Below are 21006 nucleotides of genomic sequence, written 5' to 3' on the forward strand. Positions count from 1 at the left end.
GATGAGACATGAGTTTCTTTTTCCTCTTCTCTCCTGCATTCCTTTGTACTGCTTTCCCTCTTTCCTGCCTTTCTCTTCTGCTGCCCACTTCTTCCCGGCTGGTCACTATGGGTTTACCTCTTCCCCCTTTTCCCCAGTGCTTCTCTCTGCCTTCCTGCTCTGATTCCCCTCCCCTCTCCGTCCAGTCTTTAAGCAATCCCCTTAGATTTCTCCTTGTCTATAGGTTTGGGGTTTTTTGTGTCTTCCTGCAATCGCAAGTGCGTATAAGTTCTCCACCAAAGTCTACAGACCAAAAGTCTGAGACTCGTTAAGCCATACTGGGGCTTGCAGATGGAGGGCCCATGAGCCAAGACTAGCTCCAAAATTTATTTTGTTTGGCTAGCATGATGTTTATACTTTTAAAAATTCACATGTTCTTAAATGGGACCTGTGTTCTCCAGTTTGCCAGAGTTGCTAGTACTCTCTATTGTGTTTTTCATTTGCTTTTTATTTTTTAGAAGATTTTGTTTATTTATTTTTGGAGAGAGGAGAAGGGAGGGAGAAAGAGAGGGAGAGAAACATTGATGTGCAAGAGATGCATCAATCTGTTGGTTGCCTCTTGCACGCCTGCAGCTGGGGACCTGGCCTGCAACCCAGGCATGCGCCCTGACTGGGAATGCAACCGGCCACCTTCTGGTTGGCAGCCCGCGCTCAACCCGCTGAGTCACAACAGCCAGGGCAACTTTGAGATTTTGATTGTAGTTACATTAAATCTAAAGATTACTTTGGGGAAAGTTGACGTCTACAACATTTGCTTCTTTCTATTCATGTTTTCATGGTATACCTTTACATTTCATGTCTTTCATTAGTGTTATAGTTTTTTTCTATTGAGATATTGTGGATATATGTTAGATTTATTCTTAGGCATATTATATTTCTTTTGTCAAGTTTTTAATTTTAGCCATTCTTGCAGATGTCTTAGAGGTATCTTATTGTGGTTTTAATTTGCATGTCCCAGTTGAAAAATTTTGTTATACTTTTTAATATTCTTTTAAAAAGTAAAAATTTTAAAGATTTTAATTTGTTTTTAGAGAGAGAGGAAGGGAATGAGAAAGAGATAGAGAGAAACATCGATGCACGAGAGGTACATCAGTCTGTTGTCTCTCACAGGCCTTGCAACCCAGGCATGTGCCCTGACTGGGAATCGAGCTCTTCAGTTTGCAGGCCGCCCTCAGTTCACTGAGCTACACCAGCCAGGGCCTTTTCCTATCCTTCTAGGCCATCTGAACATCTTCTTTTGTGAAATGTCTATTCAGATCTTTTACCCAAATTTTAAAACAGCTTATTTTTTTCTTATTGATTTGTAGGAGTTCTTTATATATTCTGGATTTGAGTCCTTTGTCAAATATGTGTACTGTGAATATTTCCTCCCAGGCTTTGATTTGCATTTTTATTTTAATTGCATATTTTAATGAACATGAGTTTTTACTTAGATAAAGTCCAGTTTATCCATTTTTTTTTGTGGTTAGTGATTTTGATCATGTTTCAGAAATCTTGCCTACTCCAAGAATGTGAAGATTTTTCTCTAGTATTTTCCTTTAGAAGCCTTCACATTTAGATCTATGAACTATCTAGATTCTTGTATATGCTAGAAATCAGGTTTTGTGGTGGTTTTCCTATATACCATATTTTCGGACTATAAAACACACCCCCCCTCCCCCGCCCCATTTGGGAAGAATAATGGTTGTTAATGCTGCTGTTGAGTTGTTTACATTTACATTGGTGAAATATTATGTTATTTATGTTATTAAATATTTTACCACATTTTTTGCTTCAATTTTTCCCCCTATTTTTCTCCTCTAAAACCTAGGTGTGTCTTATGGTCTGAAAAATACGATAAATATTTAGTTGCTCCAATTAAAAAAAACTTATTTTTCCATTGAATTGCTGAAAGTTTCTTTGTTGAAAATCAATGACTATATTTGTGTGAGTCTTTTTCTGGGCATTGTTCTCTATCCCACTGATATGTTTGTCTATCCTTATGCCAATATCACATTGCCTTAATTAATGTAGCTTAAATGTAAGCCTTACAAATGTAGTAGTATAAGTCCTTCACTTATTATTTTTAAAAAGATTATCTTGGCTATTCAAGGTCCTATGCATTTCTATGTGAAATTTAGAATCAGTTCATCAATTTCTAAAAAAAACAACATTCATGCTAGATTTTTTTAAAAAGATTTTATTTATTCATTTATTTATTTTTTAGAGAGGGGAAGGGAGGGAGAGAAACATCAATGTGTGGTTGCCTCTCAAGCGCCCCCCACAAGGGACCTGGCCCGCAACCTAGGCACATGCCCCAATGGGGAATCGAAACAGTGGCCCTTTGATTCACAGGCCAGTGTACAATCCACTGAACCACACCAGCCAGGGCTAGATTTTGATTGAGATTGTATTCAATTCAAAGATTGTTTTAGGACAAATTGACACCCTTCTAATATTGAATCTTCCTATCCTTAGAAATAATGTATTTATGTAGTTAGGCTTTCCAAAAATATATATATGCCTTTTAATAAAATATTAGTTTTCTTCATACAGGTCTTGTCAATATTTGTTAAATTTATTTCTAGGTACCTTGTAGTTTGTGTTGCTATTATAAATGCTTTCTTATATGTAAATCACAGTTGTGGTTTATTGAAATGAAATTGGATTAATTATAGTCATTCGTTTTTTGTAAGTAGACAATTATGTTATCTTTATATAAGCTTTGTTTCTTTTCTCCCCCCAATATTAATTCCTTTCATTTCTTTCTTTTTTCTTTTTTTTCCTTTTGCCCTACTATGCTGTCTAGGACTCTAAGGCAGTGCTGAACAGAAATGGTAGTAACGTGGGCGGGGGGGTAGGTAGAGGTAGGTGGAAACTGGGACGAAAAGAGACCTTGCTTGAGATGACTGGGCGCACGAGGCAGGGTGCAGATGACGTTTTGTTGAGTTGTGCACTTGACACTTGTATGGTTTTGCAAACCAATGTCACCCTCAATAAATTCAATTTTAAAAATTATAATAATGGGTATCCTTTGTCTTTTTTTTTTGTTTTAGAGGGAGTTTGTCTTATGTTTCACTATTGGAATTGATTTTTGGCTGTGAATTTTTGAAAGATACTCTTGATCAGGTTAAGGAAGATTCTTTCTATTCTTAACTGCCAAGGCTTTGATTTTACAATGAGTGAATATTGGATTTTATCTTATGCTTTTCTGCCTGTACTGGGATGGTTATGTTTTTTCTCCTTTTAATATGTCATTGAGGTGCCCTGGCTGGTGTGGCTCAGTTCCTTGGAGCATCATCCTGTAAACCAAAAGTCATGGGTTCAATTCGAGGTCAGAGCCCAAGCAAGAAGAAGCCAATCCATGTTTCTCTCTCTTATGTTTCTCTCACATCAGTGTTTCTCTCCCTCTCTTTCTCCCTGCCTTCCCTTTTCTCTAGAATCAATGAGCATGTCCTCCGGTGAGGATAAAAAAAATGTTAGTGAGATAAATTACATTTAAAGATTTTTCTCATATTAAACCACCCTCGTATCCTTAGGATAAATGTAACTTTGTCATGTTGGGTTAACTTTTTTAGACGTTGCTGGATTTCTTTTGTGGATCAGTTATCCACTGCTGCATAACAAATCAACCCTAAACTTAGTGTTCTAAAACATCAGCCTTTTTTTCCTTCATAATTTTGTGGATAAGTAATTTGGACTGAGTTCACCTGGGCATTCTGCTGCTGGTTTCGCTTGGGCTCGCTTATGTGACTGCAGTTTTCTGGTGGCCTGAACAGGGCCGATGGTCAAGGACGGCCATACTCACACCTGTTGGTTAGCAAGCTGCTAGTTTTGGTACCTTGGTTCTTACCTCATAGTCTGTCCAGGAGGCTTAGGCTTAGGCTTGTTCATATGTAAATAGTATTCCCAGTGTAAACAAGAGTGAAAGTTTTAAGGCTTCTCAAGCTTCAAAAATCACATAATGCCATGTCTGCCACATTCTGTTCATCATAGTAAGTCACGGGCCAGCCCAGACTGAAAAAGTGAAGAAACAGACTCTTCCATGGTGGGAGCAGCTGCAAATAGGACATTAAAGTCTATTACAGTTTGCTGTTAGCTCTTTGCTATTTTGTTTGGGAATTTTGTGCTTATGTTCATAACAGGGATAAGCCCATAATTTTCCATTGTCATATTGTCTGTGTGTAGTTTAAGAATCAAGGTTATACTTGCCTTATAGAAAGAGTTAAAGAGTTTTTGTTTTTTAGGCCTTGGAAGAGTTTGTAAGCCTAAAAAACACTCTTTAACTCTTTCTATAAGATTTCACTGATCTATTCTTTAAAAAATCTATCCCTTTCCTATAAAACTGGTTTTGGCCTGGTATGTCTTATTTATAGAAAGGTTAACTACTGATTCCATTTTTTATTAGGACCATTCAGACTTTCTATTTAATCTGTCTGTTTGTCTATCTATCTATCTATCATCTCTTAAATAATTTGGGTTTTTTAAAGATTTTATTTATTTTTTTTTTAGAGAGAGGAGAAGGGAGGGAGAAAGAGAGGGAGAGAAACATCAGTATATGGTTGCCTCTCAAGTGGCCCTCACTGGGGACCTGACCCACAACCCAGGCATGTGCCCTGACTGGAAATTGAACTGGCAACCCTTTGGTTGGCAGCTCACACTCAATCCACTGAGCTACACCAGCCAGGGCAAAAGAATTTGTCTTGACTGCCTGCTACTTGAACTGGAGTCTCAACTTCTTACCTTCCTCCTTGAACAACATGAGCTTCAGCACATGCTCCAGCTTTTCCACAAATTCCTGGATCCTGAAGTTCATGCAGTCTTTCAGCCACCAGGCACCGGCTGGCCAGCAGCATGGTCAGCATCTATGCAGGCATGGGGGACTCTGGCTCCTAGATCTCCATATTCCACTCCACCAGCAGGCAGGGCAGCTGGAGATCCAGGAGCTTGGGTGTGGAGATGGCTGGGACTCTGGTGGGCATAGGGTCATCCAGAGCGAGAAGGGGACCATGCGATGCCTGAATGACTGCCTGCCCTCCTACCTGGAGAGGGTGAGAAGCCTGGAGGCTGATAATTGGAGACTGGAGATCAAAATCCAGGAGCACATGGAGAAGAAGGGACCCCAGGTCATATACTGGGCGCATTATTTCAAGACCATTGAAGACCTGAGGGCTTAGATTTTTGCAAGTTCTGTGGACAATATCCACCTTTCTGCTGAGGACTTCAGAGTAAAGTATGAGATGGCACTTGCCACACGCCAGTCTGTGGAGAGTGACATCAATGGGCTCCGATTGATGACACGGAGACAGAGAATGAGGATCTCAAGGAGGAGCTGCTCTTCAGGAAGAACCACGAGGAGGAAGTACGTGGTCTCCAAAGCCAGATCGCCGACTCTGGGTTGACTGTGGAGTTAGATGCCCCCAGATCTCAGGACCTTAGCAAGTTCATGGTGGACACCTAGGCCTAGTATGATAAGTTGCCTCGGAAGAATTGAGAGGAGCAAGACAAGTACTAGTTCCAGCAGACTGAGGAGCACACCACTGTGACTGCCCCACAGGCGGCTGAGATAGGAGTTGCTGAGGTGACATTCACAGAACTGAGATGCACCAGTCCTTGGAGACCGACCTGGACTTGATGAGAAATCTGAAGGCCCATTTGGACAACAGCCCAAGGGAAGGGAAGATGCACTATGCCAGGAAGATGGAACAGCTCAGCAGGGTCCTACTGCACCTACAGTCAGAGCTGGCACAGACCTGGGCAGAGGGGCAGCACCAGGCCAAGGAGTACTAGGATCTGCTGAACATCAAGGTCAAGCTGGAGGCTGAGGTTGTCATTACCACTGCCTGCTGGAAGAAGGGGAAGACTTCAATCTTGGTGACACACTGGACAACAGCCAGGCCATACAGTCATTCCAAAAGACCACCACCTGCAGGACTGTGGATGGAAAAGTGGTGTCTGAGGTTAGCAACACCGAAGTTCTGAGGTGTTAAAGGCAACAGAAATGGGCCACCCCTTGGAGGTGCAGGAAGCCAATAAAAAGTCTGGTGATAGCCCTGGTCAGATGGCTCAGTTGGTTGGAGTGTCATCCTGTACACCGAAAGTCTGTGGGTTCAAGTCTGGATCAGGGCACATACCTAGGTTGCAGGTTTGATCCCTGGTTGGGCAACATATGGGAAGCAACTGATGGATGCTTCTCTCACATTGATGTTTCCCTTTATCTCTCTCTCTCCTCCCTTCCCCCTGCTTCCTCTCTCTCTAAAATCAATAATTGCTTCCTTGGGTGGTGATTTAAAAAAGAAGTTAAAAATCATTAAAAAAAGGAATTTGTCTTGTGTGCATATTCAAAATTATGGGCATTAAGTTGTAGGTAGTGTTTTCTTTTTATTTATTTATTTTTAGAGAGGGAAGGGAGGGAGAAAGAGAGAGAGAGAGAAACATCAATGTGCGGTTGCTGGGGGCCGTGGCCTGCAACCCAGGCATGTACCCTGACTGGGAATTGAACCTGTGATGCTTTGGTTCCCAGCCCGTGCTCAATCCACTGAGCTATGCCAGCCAGGGCTTTTTTTTTTTTAATTTTTTAAAAAATATTTTATTTCTTTATTTTTAGAGAGAGAAGAACAGAAGGAGAAACAGAGGGAGAAAAACATCAATGTGTGGTTGCCTCACATGCCCTCCCCTACTGGGGACCTGGCCTGCAACCTAGACATGTGCCCTGACTGGGAATTGAAGCAGCGACCCTTAGGTTTGGAGCCCATGCTCAATCCACAGCCACACCAGCCAGGGCTCCATTTACTTTTATTTGTCTCTTTTTTCTCTTTATCATTCTTATTTTCTATTTTACTTGCCTAAAAAACAACTCAGCTTTATTTATCTTATCTGTTTACTACTTCACTGATTTCTGCTTTATCTTTACTATATCCTTCCTTCTCTTTTCTTTGGGTTTGTTTTGTTGTTATTCTTCTAACTTTTTTAGAAAAGATTTTATTTATTCATTTTTAGAGAGAGAAGTGGACAAGGAGAAAGAGAGGGAGAGAAACATTAATGTGTGGCTGCTTCTCACGTGTCCTGCTGAACCAGGGACCCGGCTCACAACACAGGCATGTGCCCTGACTGGGAATGGAACCGGTGACCCTTTGGTTCACAGCCCATGCTCAATCCACTGAGCTACACCAGCCAGGGCTATTCTTCTAACTTTTAAGTTGACATAGCTCATTAATTTTCAGCTTTAAAATTTTTTCAGTATAAGCATTTTATAGCCACAAACTACCCTTGAAATACCACTTTGGCCATCTTCCACAAGTTTTATTCTGCAATCTTTTCTTTCATTTTTAAAAAAGTTTATTTATTGACTTGGCTGGCGTAGCTCAGTGGATTGAGCATGGGCTGGGAACCAAAGCATCACAGGTTCAATTCCCAGTCAGGGTACATGCCTGGGTTGCAGGCCATGGCCCCCAGCAACCGCACATTGATGTTTCTCTCTCTCTCTCTTTCTCCCTCCCTTCCCTCTCTAAAAATAAATAAATAAAATCTTTTTTAAAAGTTTATTTATTGATTTGAGAGGAGAAAGAGAGAGAGAGAGAAACATTGATTTGTTGTTTCTCTTATGCATTCAGTGGTTGATTCTTGTATGTTTTCAGACTGAGCAGGGATTGAACCCGTGACCTTGGCATATCAGGACAACACTGTAACCAACTGAGTGACCTGGCCAGGACTGTTCTATATGATTTTCATTGTTGTTGTTATAAACTATCTTTATTTTCTTAAATATATTTTATTGATTATGCTATTACAGTTGTCCCATTCCCCCCTTCATTCCCCTCCACCCTGCACACCCTCTCCCACCCACAATCCTCCCCTTAGTTCATGTCCATGTGTCATAATTTCTTTAGCTTCTACATTTTCCATACTATTCTTGCCCTCCCCTTGTCTGTTTTCTCCCTACTGTCTATGCTACTTATTCTCTGTACCTTTTCCCCCTCTCTCCTCCTCCCACTCCCCTGTTGCTAACCCTCCATGTGATCTCCATTTCTGTGGTTCTGTTCCTGTTCTAGTTATTTGCTTAGTTTGTTTTTGTTTTTGTTTGAGGTGTGGTTGTTAATAATTGTGAGTTTGCTGTCATTTTACTGTACATGTTTTTTATCTTCTTTTTCTTAGATAAGTCCCTTTAACATTTCATAAAATAAGGGCTTGTTGATGATGAACTCCTTTAACTTGACCTTATCTGGGAAGCACTTGATCTGCCCTTCCATTCCAAATGAAAGCTTTGCTGGATAGAGCAATCTTGGATGTAGGTACTTGCCTTTCATGACTTGGAATACTTCTTTCCAGCCCCTTCTTGCCTGCAAGATCTCTTTTGAGAAATCAGCTGACAGTCTGATGGGAACTCCTCTGTAGGTGACTGTCTCTTATCTCTTGCTGCTTCTAGGATTCTCTCCTTATCTTTCATCTTGGGTAATGTAATTATGATGTGCCTCGGTGTGTTCCTCCTTGGGTCCAAATTCTTTGGGACTCTCTGAGCTTCCTGGACTTCCTGGAAGTCTATCTCCTTTGCCAGATTGGGGAAGTTCTCCTTTATGATTTGTTCAAATAACTTTTCCACTTGTTGCTGTTCCTCTTCCCCTTCTGTACCCGTATAATTCAGATGTTGGAATGTTTGAAGATGTCCTGGAGGTTCCTAAGCCTCTCCTCATTTGTTTGAATTCTTGTTTCTTCATTCTTTCCCATTTAGTTGTTTCTTTCTTCCTTCTGGTCCACTCCATTGATCTGAGTCCAGTTTTCTTCCCATCACTATTGGTTCCCTAGGCATTTTCCTTCATTTCACTTAGCATAGCCTTAATTTTTTCATCTAATTTGCGACCAAAATCAACCAGTTCTCTGAGCATCCTGATCACCAGTGCTTTGAACTGTGCATCTGATAGGCTGGCTATCTATTGGTTGCTTAGTTGTATTTGCTGTGGAGCTTTGATCTATTCTTCCATTGGGGCCATTTTTCTTTTTAGTCTTGTCGTGCCTGTTACATATGAGGGACAGAGCCTTAGGTATTCACCAGGGTGGGGCAACCCACTGGTTGGGTTGTGATGCTGTATGTGGGGGCAGGGTCTGAGAGGGAACAATGGCACTTGCTCCACTCTCTGTTGGACTTCAGTCCCTTCTGCTGCTTCCCCCAAGCAAACTGAGCCTTTCTGGTGCTGATTTCCAGGTGGGTGGGTTTATGTACATTCTAGGACCCTGTGGGTCTCTCCAACGAACTCTCCTGTGAGGCTGGGAGTCTCTTCCAGCACCTCATTCCCCTCAGGTGTTTTTAATTAGTGCCCGAGGCTCTATTTCCAGGCGCTGGGACCCTGGGTTGCACAGTCTGTCTAGCTCTCCAATTTCTCCTGGTTTATCTGTGTGTTAATGTGGGACCACCTTGTCAGCCAGCCGCCTTACGTGCAGTGCCTCGTTTCATAATCACTGCCTTGCTGGGTCTGCCCGTTGCCATCCTGCATGCATGGTCTGCCAGTAGCCGCCTGTGCACCCAGGGTTTGCCCACTGCAGACTTGTGCACCTGGTGCCACCACTTTTTGTGCCTCAACCCCTCTCTGCCCTGCTGCCCAACTCTATCCTTCCTACCGGTCTGAATGAGTGTGTCTATTTTAACCTCCTGGTTGTTCGACTTTCATACAGTTCAATTTTCTATCAGTTCTGGTTGTTATTTTGTTTCTAAATTATTGTTGTCCTTATTTTGGTTGTGCGAAGAGGCACAGTGTGTCTACCTACGCCTCTATCTTGGCCGGAAGTCTCTATAAACTATCTTTAAATTTCCATTATGATTCACTTGACCAGTAAGTTTATTTAAAGGAGTATTTAAAAATATCTTCTTTAAATTTTTGTTTGTTTTTGTTTAATGTATTGACTTTAAAATATATTTTTATAAGTCACAATTTGGAGAAATTTAGGAAAGTACTAAAAGGGTAAATGAGCTTAAAGACATGGTGATGGAAGATTTGCTTTGGGTGGCACACACACAGTACGATATACAGATGATGTGTCACAGAACTATACACCTGAAACCTACATAATCTTTTTAGCTAATGTCACCCCAATAAATTTAACTAAAAAAAAAGAGTACATTTGCATCATTACACTACACACATATACACGCATTTATGAATCAAAGAAGTTCCATGATACCATGCCTTCACTCAAGCTATGTACTCTGGTGTTTTCCTCTTCCATTTAGTTCCATTTCATTATTTTTCTTTTTGCAATTTTTTATTGCAAAAAGGTGTATTTTTTTGCAAAAAAGGTATATTTTATTGATTATGCCATTACAGTTGTCCCATTTTTCTCCCCCGTATTCCCCTCTGTCCTGCACACCCCCTCCCATGAGCATTCCCCCACTTAGTTCATGTCCATGGGTCATACATGTAAATTCTTTGGCTTCTACATTTCCTATACTATTCTTAACCTCCCCCTGCCTATTTTCTACCTACCATTTATGCTTCTTATTCTCTGTACCTTTTCCCCATTCTCTCCCCTCCTGGCTGATAACCCTCCATGTGATTTCCATTTCTGTGATTCTGTTCCTGTTCTAGTTGTTTGTTTAGTTTGTTTTAGTTTTATTTTATTTTTTTTAAGTTCAGTTGTTGATAGTTCTGTTTGATGTCATTTTACTGTTCACAGTTTTGATGTTCTTTTTCTTAGGTAAGTCCCTTTAACATTTCATATAATAAGGGCTCGGTGATGATGAACTTCTTTAACTTGTCCTTATCTGGGGAGCACTTTATCTACCCTTCCATTCTAAATGATAGCTTTGCTGGATAAAGTAATCTTGGATGCAGGTCCTTGCCTTTCATGGTTTTGAATACTTCTTTCCAGCCCCTTCTTGACTGCAAGGTTTCTCTTGAGAAGTCAGCTGATAGTCTAATGGGCACTCCTTTGTAGGTAACTGTCTCCTTTTCTCTTCCTGCTTTTAAGATTATCTCCTTATCTTTCATCTTGGGTGATGTAATTATGATGTGCCTTGGTGTGTTCCTCCTTGGGTCCAACTTCTTTGGGACTCTGAGCTTCCTGGACTTCCTGGAAGGCTATTTCCTTTGCCAGATTGGGAAAGTTCTCCTTCATTATTTTTAAAAATAAGTTTTCCATTTCTCGCTCTTCCTCTTTTCCTTCTGGCACACCTATGATTTGGATGTTAGAACATTTAAAGTTGTCCCGGAGATTCCTAAACTTCTCACTTTTTTGAATTCTTGTTTCTTCATCCTGTTCTGGTTGAATGTTTATTTCTTCCTTCTGTTCCAGATTGTTGATTTGAGTCTCAGTTTCCTTCCCTTCACTATTGGTTCCCTGTGTGTTTTTCTTCATCTCACTTTGCATAGCCTTCATTTTTCCCTCTGTTTTGCAACCATACTCAACCATTTCTGTGAGCATCCCGATTACCAGTGTTTTGAACTCTGCATCTGATAGGTTGGCTATCTCTTCATTGCTTAGTTCTTTTTTAAAATATATTTTATTGATTATGCTATTACAGTTGTCCCATTTTCCTCCCTTCACTCCCCTCCACCCTGTACACCCTCTCCCACCCATATCCCCCCTTTTAGTCATGTCCATGTGTCATACTTATAATTTCTTTAGCTTCTACATTTCCCATACTATTCTTACCCTCCCCCTATCTATTTTCAACCCACATTCTATGCTACTTATTCTCTGTACCTTTTCCCCTTCTCTCCTCCTCCCACTCCCCTGTTGCTAACCCTCCATGTGATCTCCATTTCTGTGGGTCTGTTCCTGTTCTAGTTGTTTGCTTAGTTTCTTTTTGGTTTTTGCTTTTGAGGTGTGGTTGTTAATAATTGTGAGTTTGCTGCCCTTTTACTATACATGTTTTTTTAAATCTTCTTTTTCTTAGATAAGTCCCTTTAACATTTCATAAAATAAGGGCTTGGTGATGATGAACTCCTTTAACTTGACCTTATCTGAGAAGCACTTGATCTGCCCTTCCATTCTAAATTAAAGCTTTGCTGGATAGAGTAATCTGGGATATAGGTCCTTGTCTTTCATGATTTGGAATACTTCTTTCCAGCCCCTTCTTGCCTGGAAGGTCTCTTTTGAGAAATCAGCTGACAGTCTGATGGGAACTCCTCTGTAGGTTACTGTCCCCTTATCTCTTGCTGCTTCTAGGATTCTCTCCTTCATTTTTACCTTGGCTAATGTAATGATGATGTGCCTTGGTGTGTTTCTTCTTGGGTCCAACTTCTTTGGGGCTCTCTGAGCTTCCTGGATTTCTTGGAAGTCTATTTCCTTTGCCAGATTGGGGAAATTCCCCTTTATTATTTGTTCAAATATGTGCTCAATCTGTTGCTTTTCCTCTTCCCCTTCTGGTACCCCCTATAATTCAGATGTTGGAATGTTTAAAGATGTCCTGGAGGTTCCTAAGCTTCTCCTCATTTTTTTGAATTCTTATTTCTTCATTCTTTCCTACTTGATTGTTTTTTTCTTCCTTCTGGTCCACTCTATTGTTTTGAGTCCCAGTTTCCTTCCCTTCACTATTGGTTCTCCATGCATCTTCCTTCATCTCTTTTATGGTAACCTGCATTTTTTTCATGTAATTTGTGCCCAAAATCAACCAATTCCGTGAGCTTCCTGATCACCAGTGTTTTGAACTGTGCATCTGATAGATTGGCTATTTCTTGGTCACTCAAAAGGATGAGTCCTGGGGGACTGATCTGTTCTTCTGTTGGAAACATGTGTCTCTCTCTCTCTCTCTCTCTCTTTCCCCCCACCCCCCACCCATGTCTGGTCGTTCTTGTTATCGTGAGGGGCGGAGCCTTAGGTGTTCCTCTGGGCTGGGCACCCCAGTCGCTAGATTGTGACGTTATATGTGGGGGTGGGGCGTGCGCGACGATGGGAGGGAACAATGGCGGTAGCTCCATTCTCCTGGGATCTCAGTGCCTTCTCTGGGATCCTGGGTTGCGCGCTCTACCCTGGTCCACAGTGCCGCCTCACTGGGTCCACCAGCCGCCTCTTGTGTACTCAGTGCCCACCGCTGCGTCCCAAAGGCTTATGCACTCCCGGTTGCCTTATGCGCCCAGTTCTCCCCGATCTCCGTGCGCCCATTCCTCCTCTCTGCCCCTCCTACCGGTCTGGATGAATGGGTCTACTTCAACTTCTTGGCTGGCCGACTTCCATTCAGATAAATTCTCTATCAGTTCTGGGTATTATTCTGGCTCTAAATTGTTGTTGTTCTAATCTTGGTTGTGCGTGGAGGTACCGTGGGTCCACCTATGCCTCCATCTTGCTGGAAGTGTCACAAGTCATTCATTGCTTAGTTCTATTTTTGAAGATTTGATCTGTTCTTTCATTTGGACCACATTTCTTTGTCTTGGCACACCTGTTTGTTTGTAAGGGGCAGAGCCTTAGGTATTCAACAGGGTGGTGCAATCTACATCTCTGTGTTGTGGTACTGTATGTGGGGAAGGGGTCATAGAGGGAAAAATGCTGCTTGCTCAGCTCTTGCCCTGCTTTCATCACTTCCCCTGCCATCCGCAAGCAATTGAGCCCTTCTGGTGCTTATTCCCGGGTGGGTGGGTTTTTGTAGGACCCTGTGGGTCTCTCCAGTGAACTCCCCTGTGATTTTGGGAGTTTTTCCCATTGCTGCAACCCCCGCAGGTTTTTATAGCCAGAGGTTTTGGAGGTTTATAGCCAGAGGTTTCTGTCTCACTCTCCAGTTGTTCATTCCATTTATCTGCGTGCAAATGTGGGACCGCCTGCTCTACCAGCCGCTGCCTCAGCTGCCTGGCCTTCCATGAGCAGCTTTGCTGTGTGTCCTTTCCACCCTGGCTGCCTGTTTCTGCTCCTCCTTCCAGTCTGGATGAATGTTTCTTCTTTATCTCCTTCGTTGTTGGACTTCCATACAGTTTGATGTTTTGGCAGTTACAGTTGTTTTTTTGTTTTTAAATTTGTTTTTGTGCTTCTTTTAGTTGTGCCAGGAGAAAAAGTGTATCAACCTATGCCTCCATCTTGCCCAGAAGTTGGTATTTCAAAATTTCTAAATCATAGAGACCTTTTCAAAACTTAAAAGTTTTTAAAAAATATTTCATACAGAAAAGCATATAAAACTTACATGTACAATGTAATGAATAATTAGGAAGCAAACACTAATGTAACTACCGAGTTAAAAAAAAAAAAGAGAGTCTCACCAAAATCCATATGCTCCTAACAACACTCCTTTACAACTCTCTCTTTCCTGGCAGAGATGATTACTTTCTTGCCTTTGAGATTGATTCTCCTCATAGATTTAGCACCTTTATATGCATATATCAACAATATCAATTAATTTTGCCTGCTTTAAACTTTATATGAATTTAATCATACAGCATGTAAATCTTTTGTGTCTTGATTTTTTCACTCTGCATTATGTTTGTGAGCTTCATCTATATTGTTGGGTGAGCTGTGGTTGATTCACTTTTATTGTTGAATAGTATTTTGATGTATAAATATATCACAGATTCCTTATCTGCCCTATTGGAAAGGGATTTCTGGGTTGTTTCCTATGATCTCTTTGACACAGATTATTTGAATTATTAAAATTTGCCTTATGACCTGATATGTAGCCAGTTTTGTAATACTCCATGTGGGTTTGGAAAAAAAGTATTTTCTAATGGTTGGGTGTGTGGTTTATAAATATTTTTATTCCCTATTGTCTTAAACTCAGACAGGCTCAGTTTTTTTCATTACCTATCTGGCCTCCATAGACTGAGTTTGTCATCTCTGTAAACCGTTCAGGGACAATCTTTTCTAAGATGTGTTCTTTAATAAGGAAGCCTGCTCAGAGTAGTGACTAGTAACTAGCAGGAAGAACTTCCCAACTATTTCAAATGGAATATCCCAGGTATGGGTCCTGATGAGGGGTGAAAGGCCTGAGGCCCTGAAGAAGGATCAGGCTGTGAGGGGAAGTGAAAAGATGGGGGGAAGATGGATGAAGCCTAACCCTGTGTGAGGATTCTTGACGTGATTCTAGGGTCAGTGTTCCTGTCATCCGTCTGCTGGCCCTTTGGACCACTCAGCCACTGGCATGCTTTCCAAGTCTGTATCCATGAGTAGCATCAACTGCTTCTTGGGTGGCTCAGATCCAGCTGGTGAGTCAAGTGGGGAGCAAAGCAGTGGTAGCCCTTTCCTGTCTGTCTCAGCACCATTCCTCAGGTCCCGCTGTGTAGGGTTCAGCTGCCCTAGGTTATATCTAACTACTATTTGGAAACCCCAAAATGCCTTTATTTAGGTGAGAGGTCTGAATTCAGGACGCTGACATTCTGACACTCTTCTTCCAATGAAGGAGAACATAGGACCGCCTGAAGCTCTCCAACTTTCCTTATCACCAGAGATAGGACAGTTAACTGCAATGTACATTGTCCTCAAGATGAGGCATTGAGAGCTCAGTGTGAAACCTCTGCCCTCCCCATTCACCAGAAATAGGACTGAGATGTTGAGTTCATAGCTCCGTTCTCCACATAACCCTGGTGCTCTGTTTCTCTGGCTCCCAAGTTCTTTAGCTCTGCTCAGACCCCGCCTTCCCTCCCTATTCCCCAGAGCTTGCCCTGCAGAATGGCGTCACCTGCACCTGCAGCTTGGGAACCTGATCCAGGTGGAGGGGGTGGGGGCGGCAGCCCTGGGCGCCTTTGTCAGGCTTCAGCCAGACACTTCTCGTCTCCTTTTGTATTGGCAGGAAATTTATCCCAGTCGCCTGCCGCAGCCGACCTTAGCCAAAGGTGAGTTTGGGGAGGCTTGGAGCCCTTCAAAGGCCTGGTTGGGGGAGGAGCAATGCTTCCTAAAAGATTGCTCCCCTTAACATTTTTGATATAAGACAAATATCCTTCTCCCTGAGTTGCATATAATTGATTCCCTTCTCAGTGGTCAGGGAAGGCACAAGAAGGTTCCTCTTAGCCCATGGGATAGGGAAGAAATTAAGGAAAGAAAAGGAGTAATTGGACCCCAAGGTGTCAGGGAAATAAAAGACAGTGGGAGTAGCTTGCTGTGTCAGTGCCAGAAAGCTGAGCAGGCAGACAGGCTGTTGGGCAGCCTTTGGGAAAGACAATGACCTAGGACCATGGATCAGCTTTGGGTGGCTCAGCTGATTGACCAATGAGAAGTGGCTCCCAGGAGATCTGGGCAATGGCTCTGAGGAGAGCCTCGAGGGGAGAGGGCAGGGGCTGAAGGCACAGTTCAGGAATCTGGGTAGAGACTGGATAGGACATTTCAATAAGTACAGTTGTCAATAAGCATGGAAAATCAGCACCTGTTTATTTGGCTCCTGCAGATGAAGCCTGATTAGAGTTGGTCGGGCCTCTAAGGCGGTGTGGGTGTGTGAGCTATGAACGGGCCCTTTAAGATATTAAGCTCTGATTTGTGGTCCTGAAAATCTCTAGCTGACACATCCTCCTGGCTCTGGGTTTGGGATTAGCTCATGGGATGGGGCTGATGAAATCCCAGGAAATTCAGTCCTTACTGGCTTTAGGCCCAGAGGCCCTTTCCAAACAGCAGAGAGGGTCGTAAACAGGGCTCTTGTTTTACAGGGGAAAATGCCACCCGGGAGAGCCCCCATCCCATACCACTTCCGTTAGGAGCAGCATGAGAGAGGAGATTGGGCCGGGATTAAGTAGGGGGTTGGGGTGAGGGTGGGTCTGCATTTATCTGGGAGGAGCCTGGGGTTTTCCTCATAAATAGAGCAGCCTGGGAAACCATAGTATCCACATCCAAGAAGTCCTGGGAGGTAGGGGTGGGAGTATCTTTCTCTCGGAGTCTTTCCTCTCTCTTCCTCACCCTTTCTCTGAGTATATTTCCTCCTTTCCTCTCTCTCTCTTTCTCCTTATCTTGGCACCTTCACTCACCATCTCTCTGAGAGTATTTTTTCACCTCTTCCTTCTCTTTCTACAGCTGTAGCCAATTGGAAAGGGGCTCAGGGACCTGGGCAGGCTCCTCCCTGCGTCGGACCTTCAGCTTCCTCTTGGGCATGACCGGAAAGGCCAAGGTAGGAGTCAGCTGGGGAAGTAGGAGGCCTGGGACTCACTGCCTCCCCAGTTCCCTTCTTCCTCACTCCACCGTCTGCTCGCTTCCCAGGTCCCCCTGGTAGACAGGGACTCAGGGCAATGTTCAAGTTTCAAGAGAACATACGCCATCTCTCCTGATATTCTAGTAAATCACCTTTCTTCTATTTTTCCCATGTCTGCAGCTTAGCAGCCAGCTGTGGACATCTGGAAGAGACAGCCAGAAACCTCAGCAGCTGTAGAGTGGAGTGGCCTAGCCCCCCCTTTCATTAGCACTCACACAGCTAAGAAATGGGCAGCAGAAATCATAACCACTAAGCACAATAATAATAATTACAGCAGTGCTTTTTACTTCTTCATATAGTCTTAGGGTTTGCAAGGTGCTTTTCACACTCATAATTTTATGGGAGAATATAGCAACAGCAGGAGTCGAAATTAAACTATAGGCAGAGGGGCAGCCAGGAACGGAGATGATAGGGAAGGACACGCACGCTGTCCATGTAAGGCCACGTGCAGTTCTGACCCTGGGCAGGTGAAGGCACATTGCTCTCCTCCTTACTACCAACCCCTGGACTCTGGTAAAACCAGGAACTCTGCCTGCTGTTTGAATTCATTCCACTTTCTCCATTTACTGGCAGAATGAGCCACCCCTTTTGCTCTGGTGGCCCCCCCTCCAATCATGCATGTACTTTCCACCCCAGGGCGGCTCCTGAGCATTGAGAGACACCCCAGGGAAGGCATCTCTTATTCACGTGGAAGAATCATGGGAGTCTCACCGGGAAGGTTGTCCAGGCTCCACCCAGCCCCAACCACAGTGCCAGGGCTCTCTCCTCCACCAGCCTGTTAGCCAGGATTCCCCTCCTCTGGGTGGACCAGGATAAAAGAGATAAAACCATATCATTAGCACCTTCTCTCTACAGGCCAACGTGGGGGGTTGGGGCTTGAGACCTCCTAGTCTTGAGAAGAGGAGGAGCAGCTGGAGAAGCCTAAAGCTGGGGTTGGGGGAAGGCAGGTGGGTAGTGAGGCCTGTCTTCTGCCATGAGGGAGCAGAGCGCTCTGGAGAACAAAGCTTATTCAAAGCTTTGGGTCTGAGCCCCATCTCCCCACAGGCTCTCTGGCTCAGTTCAGGGTAGGAGAGTCCGTTGGCAGAATTGCCCTTTCCTTGTGGTGGGAATGGTAGGGGAGCGGTACTGCCCTGGGGCCACCCAGATCCCAGTCGATCTGCATTTTTGTCCACCCTTGGCCTAACAGTTGGTGAAGGACTGAGTAACCCGGTGTCGGGGAATGTGGGCAGGGCTTTGGAACCCAGACAAGAAGCAGGAAAGAGCCAGAGTCAGTCAGGACACTGTCCAACTAGACCTTTCCACACCAGCACCTTTGGCCCCATCTTCTTGTTTTCCTCTCCACCATCTCCTGGTCCCTTTTCCTTCCATGCTCATGAATGTATGTGCCTGCCTCACCACATCTCTTCTTCCCCTTCCTCCCAGCTCAGGACAGGGGCCGTAAACAGGTAAACGTCAGGGGTGAGGCTGGAGAGAAGTTCGGCCAAGCAGTGAGAGAAAGAAGGGCTTATTTTTTCCTATTTGATTAGCATTGTAGAGTTGACAAGACACTTTTCCAGAGGTCATTTTATTTGATTCTTATAACACTCTGGGGAAGATAAACATTTTAACCTCCATTTTTAAAGACAAGATAACTCAGAGGCTAAATTACTTGCCCCAGATCCCATAGCTGTAAGAGGTGGAGCTGTAACTATAGAATGTTACCTCTGCCTGTGAGTAAAGCTAATGTAATAAGTTATCCCTTCTCTTCCCTTCTTCCACCATCTTCTGAAGGTTGGCCGCTGGAGTTGGTTATGTCTTAATCATCCCCTCCCAGAATGCACAAGGTCCAGAGTAATAAGAAAAGCAGGTGTCCTCCTGGGCACTGAAGCAGTTGGGCCCAGGTGTCCCTGGGGCTCTATCCGTTCACTTATTGGCCACGACTCTGACTCCAACAATGAGGTTCTTCCCGGGGACGGGCTCCTTGCCCCTGAGATGTGGGGGACACATCTGTTAAGTTAAATGAACTAAGAAGGTGGTGGCCACTTTTAGATTCTGGCAGAAATTAGGGTTGGCTTTTATTTTGTATATTTAAAAATAATTTCTGAATATCTGGGAGAGATCACTCGATAAGAGTCCAAGTGGCTGGGATACAAGTGGCTTGGGTGGAGGGGCAAGGGATGCCAAGGAGGAGGGGAAAGGGCTCAGCATTCCAGAGGACGCAGAGAATGGAAATTAAGTCAAGCTGCAGGTCTAGCTCACAAAAGCCCAGGTGTTTTTTTTTTTTTTTAATTTGAGCAATTTTTTAAAAAGGTCTTATTTATTTATTTTTAGAGAGAGGGGAGGGAAGGAGAAAGAGAGGGAGAGAAACATCGATGTGTAGTTGCCTCTCTCGTGCCCCCCTACTAGGCAGGGGCCTGGTCTGCAACCCAGGCACGTGCCCTGGCTGGGGACTGAACAGGTGACCCTTTGGTAGGCAGGCCCATACTCAATCCACTGAGCCATACCAGCCTGGTCAGCCCTGGTGTTTTTAAAGGTAAACTGGTTTCCTTTTCCAGTCCACATGTCCTCCTCCTTGCTACCCATCTCCTGTGAGGAGGAAGAGCACAGGGCAACAGGCAGCAGATGGGCCGGAAGGCAGCCTGAAGACTGGAGTGGGCAACTGCGGAGAGTTGGAAGGTTAGGTAGGCCCTCTTCATAGAGAGACCCCTTAAGTTTAGTTTAGGGAATGAGAGATCCCTCAAATAACTTTGGGATTCAGGTCTCAGGTTTATTGGGTACTCAGACTGGAGTTTGGCCCTTTAAGATTCTATCGTAGCTTGCAGAACCCTCCCACCTCCAGGCCTGGGAGAAAAGCTGAGGTCCCAGCCCACCTCTGGTCTCTGGGCCCCCAGTGGGTGGAGCCATGAAGCCAGGGTTCTGGCTTCTGTTTTTAAATTTAGTACATTCTTCAGCCTTGGCTGCCCTCTGGGTTGGGGGTAGGTAAGTCTGGGGCTCTGCCTGGGAGCCTCTGGACCGCTGGTTTGGGGGAGTTCCTAGGGCCGTCCAGGAGGTCTCCCCAGCAGATGCACTCCTGGAGGAATCGGTCTCTCTAACCATCCTGGGGAAGTCCTTTCTGCTTTCTACTTTCCATCTAGCCTAGAACAGGCATGGTTCTTTCTGCTCCTTTTTTTCTGGTCTTTGCTATATAAGGATCCTAACAGGGGAATGGGTGAAGAAGGAGGTGAAGGAGTTGCTAGGCAGGAGGGGAAGCCAGAGGAGCAGTGTGGGGGTGGTGCTGGGGGTGAGGAGCCCAACCAGCTCAGCCAGTGGTGAGGCAGTAGAGCCCAAAATAGTGGCAGAAGCTAAAATTGGCACCTACAAGAGGGCTGAGCTGGGCTTGAAACCTGCAGCCTGGCCCTGCTGCCCAGCCAGCTGGGCCAGGAAGCCACTAAATCTGGGTTGGGCTCCCTCTCCCTCCCTCCTCCCCCACACCTTTAGGTACCAGAATTGGGCAAAACTCTGCAAGCATGGGGTACTCTGTCTCAGGCCGTTCCGTGCTCCTGGTTTCCCCAGAGAAATGGGAGACCTTAAGAGGCAGAAAGGAGCTGCAGTGTGAGTGCCTACAGCTAGCGAGCGGAGGAGGAATTTTCCCAGCAGCAGGAAGTTCACCAACGGTGGAGCTTGCCTCAAGGGCTGGGGCAAAGTGTCCAGAAAGGACCTGCCCCACCCACCTTGTGGAGAGACTGGCCATGGCCCAACTGTCCCGATTGATTGGACAGGCTTGTTTCTGGTCTTTTTCAGGCTTGTTCTGGCGTAATTTGCAACTAGTTAGACACAAGGAAGGACTTCCTCAGCTTCTTAGCTTTTAGTAAAGGTGGCGAATTCCTCTCTGGCTCCACAAAGTATTCCTCTTTGGCAGAGTCGGGATAGGGGTGGAGGCGAAGGGA

At 44.3% G+C, this 21006-nt stretch overlaps 1 protein-coding gene across 3 annotated transcripts in view; it reads left to right on the plus strand.

Annotated features, from left to right (window-relative positions):
* ARHGEF2 (Rho/Rac guanine nucleotide exchange factor 2) overlaps positions 1 to 21006 on the plus strand; it is a 57719-nt gene that overhangs the window by 12631 nt on the left and 24082 nt on the right. For 2 of the 3 annotated variants that reach the window (XM_045816548.1, XM_045816547.1), the window contains 3 exons: positions 15017 to 15134; positions 15719 to 15761; positions 16927 to 17020. In XM_045816548.1, coding sequence (XP_045672504.1) covers positions 15017 to 15134; positions 15719 to 15761; positions 16927 to 17020 — 255 coding nt within the window. Of the gene's footprint in view, positions 1 to 15016; positions 15135 to 15718; positions 15762 to 16926; positions 17021 to 20038; positions 20060 to 21006 lie in introns of those variants that run through there. The other variant, XM_045816552.1, reaches the window with a different exon arrangement.

Source organism: Phyllostomus hastatus, unplaced genomic scaffold (genome assembly GCF_019186645.2).
Source record: "Phyllostomus hastatus isolate PE091 unplaced genomic scaffold, TTU_PhHast_1.1 phas_scaffold_216, whole genome shotgun sequence".
NCBI lineage: Eukaryota > Metazoa > Chordata > Mammalia > Chiroptera > Phyllostomidae > Phyllostomus > Phyllostomus hastatus.